The sequence below is a fragment of the Serinus canaria genome, chromosome 3, assembly GCF_022539315.1.
Source record: "Serinus canaria isolate serCan28SL12 chromosome 3, serCan2020, whole genome shotgun sequence".
Taxonomy (NCBI): Eukaryota; Metazoa; Chordata; class Aves; order Passeriformes; family Fringillidae; genus Serinus; species Serinus canaria.
Window position 1 is genome coordinate 94312447 of NC_066316.1, and position 13427 is coordinate 94325873.

The 13427-nt window shown below is 36.4% G+C and overlaps 1 protein-coding gene across 1 annotated transcript in view; it reads left to right on the forward strand.

Moving 5' to 3' along the window:
- The window catches only part of SNTG2 (syntrophin gamma 2), a 213572-nt gene that overhangs the window by 124558 nt on the left and 75587 nt on the right, over positions 1-13427 (forward strand). Inside the window, exons 7-8 of the mRNA XM_050972453.1 lie at positions 8527-8614; positions 11879-11970. Of these exons, the coding sequence (XP_050828410.1) occupies positions 8527-8614; positions 11879-11970 (180 nt within the window). The remainder of the gene's footprint in view (positions 1-8526; positions 8615-11878; positions 11971-13427) is intronic.

Consider the following 13427-nt stretch of genomic DNA (forward strand, 5'->3'; position numbering starts at 1 on the left):
GAAATTATACCAGCCACTTTATTCATAAGTAGAGGGGCACTTTCTTCCATCTTCTCCTCCACCTCCCACCTGTACAAAACTGAGTACCATAGAGGTAGGTTAAATACATGAACAAAAAAGGGACTAGGAATAAGAACAAAAGGGTGTAAGCTATCTGTGGGTAAATCAGTGGGGAGGGTGGGGGAGATGGGGGGAATTGTCTTTGAAAGGCTGGTAGGAAAAGAAAAAGCTACTTCATAGCTTCATGAACAATATTGTATTATGTCCCTTGTTATCCTTGACAATTAGTATGAAGGCTCCTGCTTCCTTTGATCCTCATATACTGTGCCCAAAGTAGTCTGTCTCTTCCTTTTTAGTTACTCTGCTCGCTTTCCACGCTGGCTAAACTAGCTTAAGCTAACTTAACTCCATCTCATTTCTCTCTTACTGCTTCCTTTTCCTATCTCAGCAGTGTTTTGTGCTTTTCATTAATTTACTGCCTTAGATTAGGTGACCTTCAGTATTTCATCAGGCTATAGAGAATTTTGAATCTTGCTCAATGTTATCAACACAACATAGCTGCGGGCTAATAAAGAGTTACTATGCACCCTGGTGATTCAAAAAAGATTAATTAAATAAATGTTTGTGAAAGATTAGACTTAGGCTGTTTACATAAGTGAAACTCAGTTATTTTGTATTTTTTAAGGGTTTTTAATGGGGAGGGAAATATAAGTTATATAGAGGCCTTACAACCACATGAAATTAATCCATTAATAAAATTGGTGTATTTCTGATCTCAAGGGAGATTAACTCCTTTGAGATCACAGAAGATATTGTACATAAGTACTATTTCTCTTCAAAAAGTTATTGACTTAAAAAAATTGTGATCTAAATAAGTGACTAGGACTTATAGGTATTACTAATATTTCAAACTCATTTGTTTAGTTGCTGACTTGAGGATGAATAATAGCACCTATGCTTGTTCCTCATTGTAGAGAGCAGACAAAACAGAGAGCAGAAGTGTATTCATACACTTCAAAGGCCAAATATTCTAGCACACTGCCTCAAAAGTATTAAAGGCCTGGATTAGAAAAAAGTATTAAAGGCCTGGTTATTTTTTTTTCTGATATGATATTAGGCATCAAAATCTAATACAAAAATGTCTAGTAGAAAAAGTGTAGACCTGTATTTAAAAAAAATATAGCTCTGTATTTAAAAAATGAGTATAGTCCTGTATTTATGTATTTATGTTAAATACATAACTATATTTAAACAGTAATGGCTCTAACTCTAATCTCTGTTCCCCTTTTCAAATAGCATGTAATTTTCTCAGTGAAGGAAATTTTTAGTATTGAATAAAATAATATATTTTCTGGTGGTCTGTGCTGAATAAATATAAGCCTATACAGTAGCAAAAGTACAAGGAATCATTAACAGGTCTATGATGTTCTTAGGACTGCAGTCCTGAGTACACTACAAAGAAGTTTCAGGTATGGAACTTTGCCTAAAAAAGATTTCTCTCTGATGTGTGCTGAATATTGCCAATGATCTGCAGGTTTATGGTGATAGCAGCATTTCATGTCTGTAGAATTGGGGAAACAAAAGCATTAAAGACTAGCATAGAGAGCACTACTACCATGAAATAGTGCTGAACTTTATCCATAGGTATTCCTTTTATTCTTTTATGTTCATCTACATGCTGTAAGGTGGTAGTGGACACACAGTTGACACCAAAAATGGTGGCAAGCATCAGCCCTTTATTATTCCCCAGTGCCACTTTTTTTACCTCTTTTCTCACATGCATAGCCCTGGCATGCTCTTTTATTTTTTTGTGGTGGGTCAATACATATCAGCATTTCACACTTCTCCTTCAATGCTGTTCATCTGTCTTATACAGCTGCACCCCGTTAGGGATGAGGCTTGGCCATAGCCTTATTCCTATTCTCCCACAATCTATTCTCTAACAGTAAGGAGTTTAGTAAAGGAGAAATGTTATTGTGTTCTAGGTTCCTCAGTTCTTTAACTCTGAAAGAATGAAGATATGAGTTATTATAAATAAATTCTGTGGCTGATTCAAACTGCAGGGCATGTCATTAGACTCATCACTCCATGGGTCTTCTAGCTTGTGCTTCATCAGTTGATGTGCAAGCAACAAAAGCATTTCTTGGTGCTTCCTATCTTTAATCCTGTATTAACTCTAGATTTGGCTAGAAGACCTAGATCAAAGGCATCATTGTGGAAAAGTTTCTTGTGAGAAAAGGAAAAAATATCCAAATATTTAGTAATTTCTAAATCAGAGAATGAAGCATATGACCTGCTGGGTTTGATAAATTCAAGACCTTCCGGTTTTGTTTTAACATTTGATAGTGCAAGACAGCCTTTATTAAGTATTGCCAATCCTTCAGCTGAAGTTACATTTATCATCATTTTATACCATTTCCATTAAATGATGGCAGGGTTTTTTGGTGGATACCTCCTCAGAAACTTCAGGTCAGATAAAATCTGTTTCTGAGAGCTGTGCAGTTGTTAGAGATACAAGCAAACAACAAAGAAAATTGGAAAGTAATGGCTACATGGAAACCTGCATTTCGTCTTTTCAGCTCAATCTGTTCTCCTTTGAGTTTGTATAAACCCAAACACTTCACTATCATCTAGAAAAATTTCTGGATATAGTTGAAGATTATGAACCTGCAGGGTTAGGCTGTTCCAATTTCTTTGGTTGGAAAGGACTGCAGAAATTGGGTTTTGTGACAGAAGTGTTTGCAATTCTATGGGTCCTGATTCCACTTTACCATATGTGCTTGCAATCACATGGAGTCAGATAAGTGTGTCTGTCTGTTGTGAGTTTTTGATACCTGAGACAATTCTTTCTTTTTACAGGTAATGCATAACAGTAGATGAGCAATAAAACATACTGCTTGTCCTTTAGTTTTGAGTTCTGTGGTTTTGAACCCTTTTTATTTTTAGCACATTGATCACAGTTGAGACTGACCTTCATTTCCAGAGAGAAGTCCCCATAATGCTCTGATATTCCTGGAATTTTTTGAAAATGTTACTTTCTTAGGAATGGGTCTTCATGCTTCAGGTGATAGTTATCCTTAACAAATTTATTTAAACTTTAATTGCTTCAACAGCCAAGTTGACTCAAAATTTATTTTCCAATGCACAGTATGTAACAGCACCTTTGATCTTCCAGACAATTTTGCAAGCATTGTTTACACAATGCTAATTGCATGCTAGAGTGTGTAGTTAAATAGAAAAAAATATGTACAGAATAATGAAAAAAAAAGAAATAATTTATTTTTTTTTCATAATGCCTGGTATTTATATCTTACAGAAGAAGCATGATTTGTTTAAATTGCTACTGAAGCTATCTGTAAAAATGTCTTCTATTATATTTATAGGCAGAAATTAGAGAAAATTTAGAAATGAGTAAATTAAGAATTTAAGTAATGAAATTACTTCATTTAAAATTAAGAATTAAGAAATGAATAAACAAGAAGTGGCAGTTTAGCTTAAATCTGTGAAAATTTTCAAAGGCTACATTGACTGTCATTTTTCCTAGCAAATTTGTATAAATTGTTCAGACACAAAGGCTTGTTTCATATTAGCCAACTAAGCATTTAAAAAGAGATTATTGCTCATTGAATAGTGCAATGCTAAGGAAAAGAAGAATCAAAAGTATTTATTTGAAACCATTCCATATTTGACCATTGGAAAAGAGAAAAGTATCAAGAAAACATTGTTTCTTGAACTAACTTAATTCTACTTCATGGTCTTCCAATATGAATTGCAAACCAATTTTAATTTTAAAAACTATTTTTAAAGCCATTTTGTATCTACTGTCATTTTAAAATCTACCTGTACTGCAAGGTGTCTGTTTGTCACACATCTCCATTGCCTACTCATAGACATTCAAGCACAACATCTGATACTTTAGAGCCCTGCTCATATGCTTTGAGCTGAAATTGCCAAGTTTCCTAAAGTGCCTCAAAGTATATTTTTGCCTAGGAGGTATTTTACGTTTTAGATACTATTGTTCTGTCTGAAGAGTGAAGAATTTTTTAAAACTTTTAGTTACCTAGATTTCATTGGGGCTTTTTTGTTTGTATGGTTTTTTTTTTAACTATTATATGTTATGGTCTAATTCTTCATATATTTTACTACATCTCAGGTTTTTTGCCTGCTCTGTTGCAGGCTTGTACATAACCTCCCACCCAGATACTTTTCAAGTCCAAGACTTGCACTTCATGTGAATTTCAAGTATTTTATTTGGGAAATGCTTGTACCTCAAGCTCAGGCATTCATCAGGTTATTCACATCCTTCTTCTCCGGAATTTTTGTTTCAGACTTTTAGTCCAATTTATGTACTTAAATATTCTGCAAAGCATGCAAGATAAGATTAATTTCATTCAACTTCCTGTGTTTAAAGTGTAAGGTTATCATCCAGATTCTTTGTATTTAGAGATACATATCTGTGAATGAAGATTTCTTTGTATCCTAAGATCTTTACTGATTTCTAGAAAATATATTAGCAAATACTTTAGAGCTGAATCTCTTAAATGGCCAAAGTGAAATGATTTTTCTTCTGCACTCAGAATAGATATTGGCTAAGGGGCCCTATGGGTGAAATAATTCATCAAAAACATTCTCATTTTCAATTTTAATTGCTGTTCTTAATAAAAGAGAACCTGTTTGAAACAGCCAAAACTTTTTCTAAATCTCTGAGCAGTGTGAATATTAATGTACAGATACGTTTGAAGATTTAGATCAAATCACAATAAACACAAAGAATCAGAATTTAAAAGGAATGCCAGCAGCTTTGCATTGTGCCATTGGCTTGTCTGCATAGATCTTTATAGAATTTCCCTTAACTGGGTGTTGGCAGTAAAAATTAGATGATAAAAGTAATTCGGTTTTCCTTAAATATGTCATATTTTTCTCTGCAGACTCTCTGCTGTAGTTAGTTGAGATATAGAATCTCCTATTTATTTTTGTAACATTTTCTCCTTTCTGTTCCTGAGAAATGCATGTGAGGAGAAGATTAATAAACCCTGGGTTGATAAATGTTCTTAAAGATATGCAAAGCCTGCAAACTGGAGCCAGCATGAAAAGCAAGCATTTCAGCTGAAGTCCTTTTTTCCTTTATACACATGAACACACACACACATACACACACACACACAGAGAGAGTCAGCTGCACTGAATGCATTTAATCAACCTTTAAAGAACAACAAAACCCACTTGCTTCTGAAATTATATTTTAATAATTTTACAACAACAGTGTAGCCATGAGTGTTACTCCAAAGATACTGGATTTATCTTTTTTGGGGTTATTGGACTTCTGCAAAAGCTTCAGCATCACAAAGCAGTGCATTATTTAGTGACCTTCTGATTGTTAAGACCTTCTTGTGATCACTGAAATTGATTTAGTTCTGTTAGTATGTGAGTGGTTCAACACACTGACCTCTTCAGTCACTACCTGAGGAATACTAAGCAGCTTCATGAGAGTATGATACAGTGGGAATATCTTTTAAGATACTAGTGATGCTTGGAAATTGCAAACCAAATCATTAATATTGGAGTTATTTCCTTTTCAAAGTATATTGAAATAAAAAATGAAATCTCATACTCTGCAACAGATTCTAGTCTACTGTTTTGTTTTGTTCCAGCAATTTTTGGATTTATTTTTGTAAAATTTGACTAATGTCTTCCAAAAGTACATTAGGCAATAGGTCTGTCATGCTGTCTCCTCTCATCTCTTGACAAATATAAATGCTTGTGTGCAAACATTCCTTGCTTAATTGAGAGGAAACTTAGTTGTTCTTCTGTGTTTGCAATGGATTTATTTCTATTAGGAAATTAAAATTCTTTCTTGTTATTCCAAAGGTAAAATTAAAGTACTTAACTTCTTTAGCTTATTTTAAAAGGCAATCATGAATAAGAAAGTGAGTTCTCAGTATTAATTTTATTTGGTTTATATTTCTTCTCATTCGATGTATCAGGACCACGCTTAAAATTTGTTGGTTTTGAAAGTTTCTTTTTAATTATGCAAAACACTGTTGTTCCTGTTCTGATTATAAACTAAAGTTGGCATTTTTAATAGAATTACCATGCAGTGAAAAGTAAAATGGTATTACAAGTACAGCAGCAGTTGGTAACACAGTCTTGTATTTTTTGCCAACTGTGACTTCTCCCTGCCCTGATACTTTCTGACATTTTTAATTTGGAAGGAGATATATTGATTGTGTTATCTTTGTAACAGTAGAGTGAGACTAGCAAAGCTACCAATCATCTTCAGTGTTTATTGAGTAATAAATAATGTCTAAACTGGGAAGTAGGAAATTTCCTGCAGGAAATAAGGGGCAGAGGATTTCAGGAGACAGAGTATTCTTGCACCTTAGAATTTAGAACACACAGGTTTGCTTTGCAGCCCTAACATGCTTTTGTATGACCTTAAAAAAGCAAGCAAAGTTTGCTACACTGTCAGTCTCGTTTACTGCTGTTGTGACCATCTTCAAATGGTTTAATCAGAAATCAGTGGTCATATTCTTTTTCTCCACAGAGTTTTTTCTCACAATGAGACCATAGGTTCTCTTTTAGTCAGTGGTGCACTGTGACATCGTGTTTTTAAAGATTTGTTATTATTATTTGTGTTAGTTGTTTTGTGTTAAGAAAATGGTTTGGTCCTTAGTTCCCCCCATGTTCTCCCCTCATGATGGTTTGTCCCAGGTTGTTGTTACTTTCCTTTCCCGCCACTTGCCTGCCCATCAAACCCAGTGACCCTTCCCTCCTCCCTCCCTGCCCTTAGAAGTCCTCTCCCCTCCTAGTGGTGCCACCTACTCCCCTTGTCACTCACTGTAACCACCCCCCTTTTGTTCGAGATTTTTCCATGTCAGTCACCCTTACTGTGCTGTCTGATTCGCCCCTGGGGCTTTTCCCCTCCCATGTATGATCTTTATTGGTTCAAATATGTTGTTCGTTCCTCCCCTACCCTATTCCTGTTGGTTACTCTGAGTCTCGCCTTCCATGCCCACTCCCTGTATCAGCTTCCCCCCGCCCCGCACCCTGGCTCATTTGTCACTTGCCTCTGGAACCATTAAGGAATAAAGCCTCCTTGACAGCCACGCAAGTGTCCTCTCTTTTTCCTTTGCCTTGGACTCGTCGTGGTCTCCTCCTCACCTGTGCCACCCACGCCACAGACGGCAACACCACCTGGGGTCCTCTAAGGGAACCTGGGGGTGGCAAATCTTGTGGCTTCCTCCAGCCAAGCTTGGGGAGCTGCTAGCCGCGACTGCTTTGCTCCCGTGGCTATAGGGAAGAGCCACAATCCACAAAAGCACAACACTCAGATTTCTGGGGTTGAGTAGGTAGCCCTGGCTGTTGTATTTTTAATAGAAAATCATTTAAAATCAGATTGAGCAAGGGGGGAGATTGGGGTGGAAGAAAAAAGAAGAAAAAAAGGTCTTGGTTTCCATCAGACATTAACTTGATGTTTTCATGTAAGTGAATACATCACTCTCTGGTGTAAGCATTATTTTATTTACACAGGTGGAAAAGTTAAATTGCTTGAGATAATCCTGCATCTCGTAACTTTCGCCAACATGGCATTGTGCTAAAACAGTGGTCTGGAACAACACAACCACCAGCTTCCTACCAGCACATTAAACCATTAAATGAATTTATATAAGTCAGTTTGCTACAGTTAATTACTTTTCTGCTTGGTGGATGAATGCTCTGGTTGTGCTCAGATGAGAGGCCAGAAGATGTAGCATCCATTTCTGACCAACTGGGTCAGGGATATGCAAGCCCTGTAGGTACAGGCCACGTGCAAACCAAACTCAATACCTGCTTCCTGAGAGTCATGGATATGAAACTGGGGAACACCTTTGCCCTGTAGTACAACTGAGTTCCATCAGAGATAATATTTGTAGTTCTGCATTTAAAAAACACTTTATGTGGTAGTGTGCTATGCCCCAAAGTGAATTCTGATGGTTTAAAACATGTCTATACGTGTGTGTGTGTGTGTGTGTGTATGTGTGTGCTCCCTTTTGGTTAATGAATGCTTGCAGACAATAAAGATACAAAACTCAAGACTGTATTTGAAACAAAAAAGTGTGTTTAATTGGGTACCCAAACCAATCAAACCAAATACTTAAGATCAAAATGTGTATGATGTATTAATATATTTCCATGTATCTTTCTGTTTGTATACAGACAAAATTAATGTATTATATCTACATAAACACGTATTTCTCTACTATCTTATGTCAGTTTTATAAAATCAATTAGTGGAAGTTGTGTTCAAGTGGTATGTAATATCAGGTTGCCCAGCAAATTATTTATTCAGGTTGTTCTACTGGTCTTGCCTACTCTTTTCCATTGTTACTGTGGCTTGATCCTCAACTATTCTACATTCTAAGTCAGAAATGCTTACACTGAGTTTATTATAGATCAACAGAAATGTTGATTTCATTGTAAGTAAAGTGCTTTCCATGACTGATTGTTCTTTGGTTTAAAGTAGTTGTTATTTGTCACACTTGACAGGTACACCTACTGCGAAATGCTGGAGATGAAGTTACCATCACAGTTCAATACCTCAGGGAGGCTCCATCATTTCTAAAGCTCCCATTAGGTAAGAGGAAATTAGTGAATGGGAGTAATTTGTTTTCCTCTTTGCAGTGTTCTTGTAATAAGCTGACAGTGACAGAAATAGAAATTCAGACCTTGAGTGCTTTACAGGAAGAAATAGAAAATTGTCTTGCTTTAACATATAAGAATCAAATGCATACTGCCTTGCTGCTTATGTATAATTTATTCCAAATAAAACTGAAAAAAATCATGAAAATGCAGTACAGTCATGGGTGATAGCTGAAAGTTTTTCAATAGAAGCTTTGCCTGAATACAATAAAATAGTGTTTGCAAACATTTGAATCATACATTTTCTCTGAAAGTTACTTTGAGGACACTTACCATACAAATGGATAACATTAGTTATGTAAATTTCATAAATTACTTTACTATATTGATTGGTTTTGTCAGCAGAATTATGTTGATTGAGACAGCTGAGTAGTTTAACAGTAGCATTACTAAAAAGTGTATGAACAATACAGATCAGGGAAGTTTGGGGCTCTTTTGGTTATCAGATAAAAAATTCAAGTTGCAGAGTTGTGATCAGTGTTGCAAGTAAAAAAGTGTTTATAATAAATCACTTTATTTAATCAAATTAATAATTTTGCACCAGTTTATTTAAGCAGATTATTTTCTCTCCAAAATAAGCAAAATGTTTTTAAATGTGTCTTGTTCTTTGGATTGATTTAGATTTTATTTATTTGAATTGCACTCAACTGTATACTTGTTTTTTCCTAATTTCATCAGACTCATAGGTGTCTAAGCTGAACTATAACTAAGCTGAACTTTACATTTCATGCTAGAACATTTATTTTAGCGCTTACTGCTTATCATTTTCATTTGAAAATATACGGTCAGTGTTTCTTATAATGAGTCTTCTGGTTTGGTTTTCCTGCTTTTCCTTCTAGATCATCAGACAACTCTAAAATTGACTGTTCCTTGGATAACTGTGTCCAAGCTTAAACATGATTTTGGTAAATTAGCAGCATCTTACTAGTAGTGTCTGTGATGTTGGCCATATTTATCTGTGACTACGACAGTGCTACTAGAACTTGTATCTCATCTTGTAGACTGTCACCACATACTTGAGCTGTACTGCCTGTCTTTGGCTAACCCTAGCTAAGTACCAGACTCCCAGTCAGACACTCTCTCACTCCCTGTTCTCAAACATAACATGGTGTACAAATAGAGCAAAAAAGCTCTTGGGTCAAAAGAGATTAGCTATTAATTACCATAGTGACCAAAGCAGAGGCAATGTGGGGAAACTTACATGAATGTGTTGCCTATTAAAATAGATCCAGGCATTGAGAAAAAAAGACAAATTGTCCATCACCTTCTTTACTGACCTTGAGGTTCATTTGACTTTTGTGTCACTCTTTTCCTTACCATTGTCTCTGCCCTTCTGCATTTTATCCTTTGTGAAATAGTTTCCCAGAGGTGCTACCAGCTCAGCTGCATGGCCCAGTGGTAATGTGGGATCTGGCTGGATCTGTCTGTGTCTGACACAGAGCAGCCCCAGCCATTTCCCACTTTTGGAGACATCCCAGCCCATAAACCCCTGCCACTAAGACCTAGTACACACTCTACACAAGCTGGCTGCCCCCTTCACAAGCAGTTCACATAGGTCCAGTAATATTGGTGCCCTCTTTGGGCATCATGGGGAGCTTGGCTTTCTCACCAGGAGATACTGCAGCATCTTTGTCTGGGAGGCTGAGATCATGGCAGTGCTTCCATAAAGTGCTGTTTCTGGAAACAGAAAGCAGTTATCATTAGGGAGGCCATCTCCTATCTCAATGTGTCCAGCTAACAGTTTTTGGGGTCTGCCCCTATTACTCTTCATAGAAAACCTTTTCTGGAAGGGCGATGACAGTGCCATTTCAGACAGGCTACCGGACTATTAAGGAGTGCAACAGTGCTTCTGACACGAGACATCTTGTGTAGAAGCTGCTTATTTTGGGCAGCTAATCAGATTTGCTTCCTTTATTCAGAGCATGAGGAAATTTTTGGCAAGCATTATACTACCCTCCCCAGTCTCATGCATGACCCCAGCCTTATACCACATTCTCAAAAAGAACTTGCCAAGTATGATCAGACATGTAAGGAACTTAAGAAATGACCCTTCTCCTGAATTGAACCTGGACCTCCACAAGAGCTTACTTGCACCTCTCTAGAATGTTCTGTGTAGCCATTCAATAGAGGCTGAAACCAAGGTTTTTGAGTCAAGTGATCTTTGGTAAATGGCTTGCTATAAATATTCATTCTTGTAGTGAGAAAATAAGCAAATAAGGTGGATAAAATTATGGAAAATAGTTATTATTTAATACAATAAATAAACTGGAGTTACAGTGAATAGTAATGGGTTACAGAGAGCAGCACCCCATTTCAAGAAGAGCTTTTCACAAGTCCATGCACAAAAGGGAATTCCAGTCATGAAGCATCAATGACGCATTTAAAAAGCTAAGTAGCAGTTCCATTATGCAATAAAGAATTCCCAAATCACACTGCAGGCAGGATTTAAGTGCATACATGCATAATTCTGAAGTGTCTTGGCTACTCCAGCCATCCCAGAAGACTCAGGCACTTGGTCCCCTACCTGCCAGCATTTGGTCAGACCAGCTGCTGTGCTGGCAGTTTTAGTGCTGTGGTGTGTTCATTTTAACTGCAATCATGCTGTCTCTTCCCATCAACCCATATCATCACCATGAGCACATCATCAGCAGTAGCATCTGCCTCCCCTGCTCCCTTCTTATACATCTCTCTTCCCCACACCATCTCATGTCATGGCAAAAGCACAAGATGTCATAACGTGGTAATATCTACCTACGGTTCTCACAACATTTTTTAATCTATTCCACTCCTTCGTTATTGCCAACAAAAACCCCAGAATTTGACATGGGTTTATTCATAGATACTGATTAAGTATCACTTAAGGATGAGACAAGGACTGCTTGTTTTGAATATCTCATTCTCAGTGAGAAAAGGCTTAATCCTGCAAACAGTTAGGCATACAAATAGATCCTACAAGCACAGCCCCTCTCAATGACATCTAGAAACCTTTTTTTATTTCTAGACATTAAATATAGCATATGGATATTTAATTGTCTGTCTTTCTAAAATACAAGTAGTATTTCAGTCTTGGTGTGGGGAATTATGTTAAAAATTCCTATGTTTTACAGCTGGAATAGATATTGTCTAGAATAGATATTGTCTGATATATAGATATATTTTTATACATCAGCAGGTATTTTTCTTGAACTCTGATTTCCAGGTTCCCCTGGACCATCCAGTGATCATAGCAGTGGAACTTCATCACCTCTCTTTGACAGTGGCTTACATTTGAATGGAAACTCAACTAACACGGTATGCAAATGAATAATAAAAGCATGGTGGGTGCCAGCTCTATAAGTTCTTTTCCCATTTTGAGCTTCAAAATGCTAGAGTAAGGCTAACCTAGTTTTGTTCTTGTTGTTGTTTGCTTTGATTGCTTTTTAAGTGCTTATACTGAAAATTTCTGTACTTACAAAGTCCACAACACATGGCCCTGAACTGCTAGGTTTTTACTCTAAGACCTTTGGAAGAGTGAACACAGTAAGATTTAATCATTATTTAGACATGAATTCATGTGAACTTTTGTCATACTTTGTTGCATTACGCTGTTTATTTTAATCCATCTGGACATGCTAAAATGCAGGTGAAATTAAGAAAATAATGTAAAGTTGAAATCCTGAAAAAACTTTTTTTAATAGGAAGGATAGGGAGAAAAAGAGAAAGAAATATAAGAGGGAAAAAAAATGTCTGTTTCTTTAACCCAGAGGATATTCAGTTCTTTTTTCTGCAGTGAACAACTGTGATTAAATTAATTCTAACATTGTGGGGAAAGAAAAGAAGTTCTTTTCTCCAGGAAAAGTGGTAGTCACCAAAGAACCTAGGATGTCTTTGTAAGCAACAGTGCTGTCTTTTTAGTAATGAAGATTGAAGATGTAAATACTAGCTGTACAAGGACATGGACCTTCATGCTCTAAACCTTTTCAACACCTAAAAAATCCCAGCTCCAGTCTTTCAGTTGGATATTAAATTATACAGAAAGAATAACCACTGAATGCACAGAAGGCTTCTCCTCAGTTTTCCCTTTTCTTCTCAGACAGTGATACAATTGTCTGTGCTTACTGTACTTCTCTCAAGCTTTGCACTTCTTTGAGCACTGTCTCTCTATACTAGTCCTTAAAGCTTGTTTTCATCTGCTAAAAATATATCCTTATATGATAGTATTCAGGCATAATGTACAATAAATAAATAAATAAAAATATGCTTTTATGTACTGATACCTGTATCTCAGCGTTTGGTGTCCAAAATAGTCATAGATACAAAAGGTTTCATGTTTATTTGTTTGCAGTTATCCAGATGATCATTAATTTGAACTGCCTTGTACTGTTGTTTTACTAAAGAATCCAAACCTCAGTATCCAGCATTCTGCAGTGCCTGTCTACCAGGTTCTCTGCAGGCAAAGAAAGTCCTTTCTGCAAAGAGCTCACTTATAAGAAAAGGGCTATGGCAGTGATTGCATTAGCACATTTTAGTAAATTAGTGCCTGCTAAATGCTAGAATGAGTGTGTCCTGATGATTTTTAACAATCATTGTGACTACTGTGGGAATTGAACACTTGTAACTTCTCATATTATAAAAATATAAATAAGTGGCTGGAGTTTTGTAGACTTGTAACAGAGTAATTTAGAGTTAGCACACAAGATAGCACACAAGATAGCACACAAGATAGCACACAAAAGATTGAGTATAGGCTTGAAATATGAGCAGAAAAA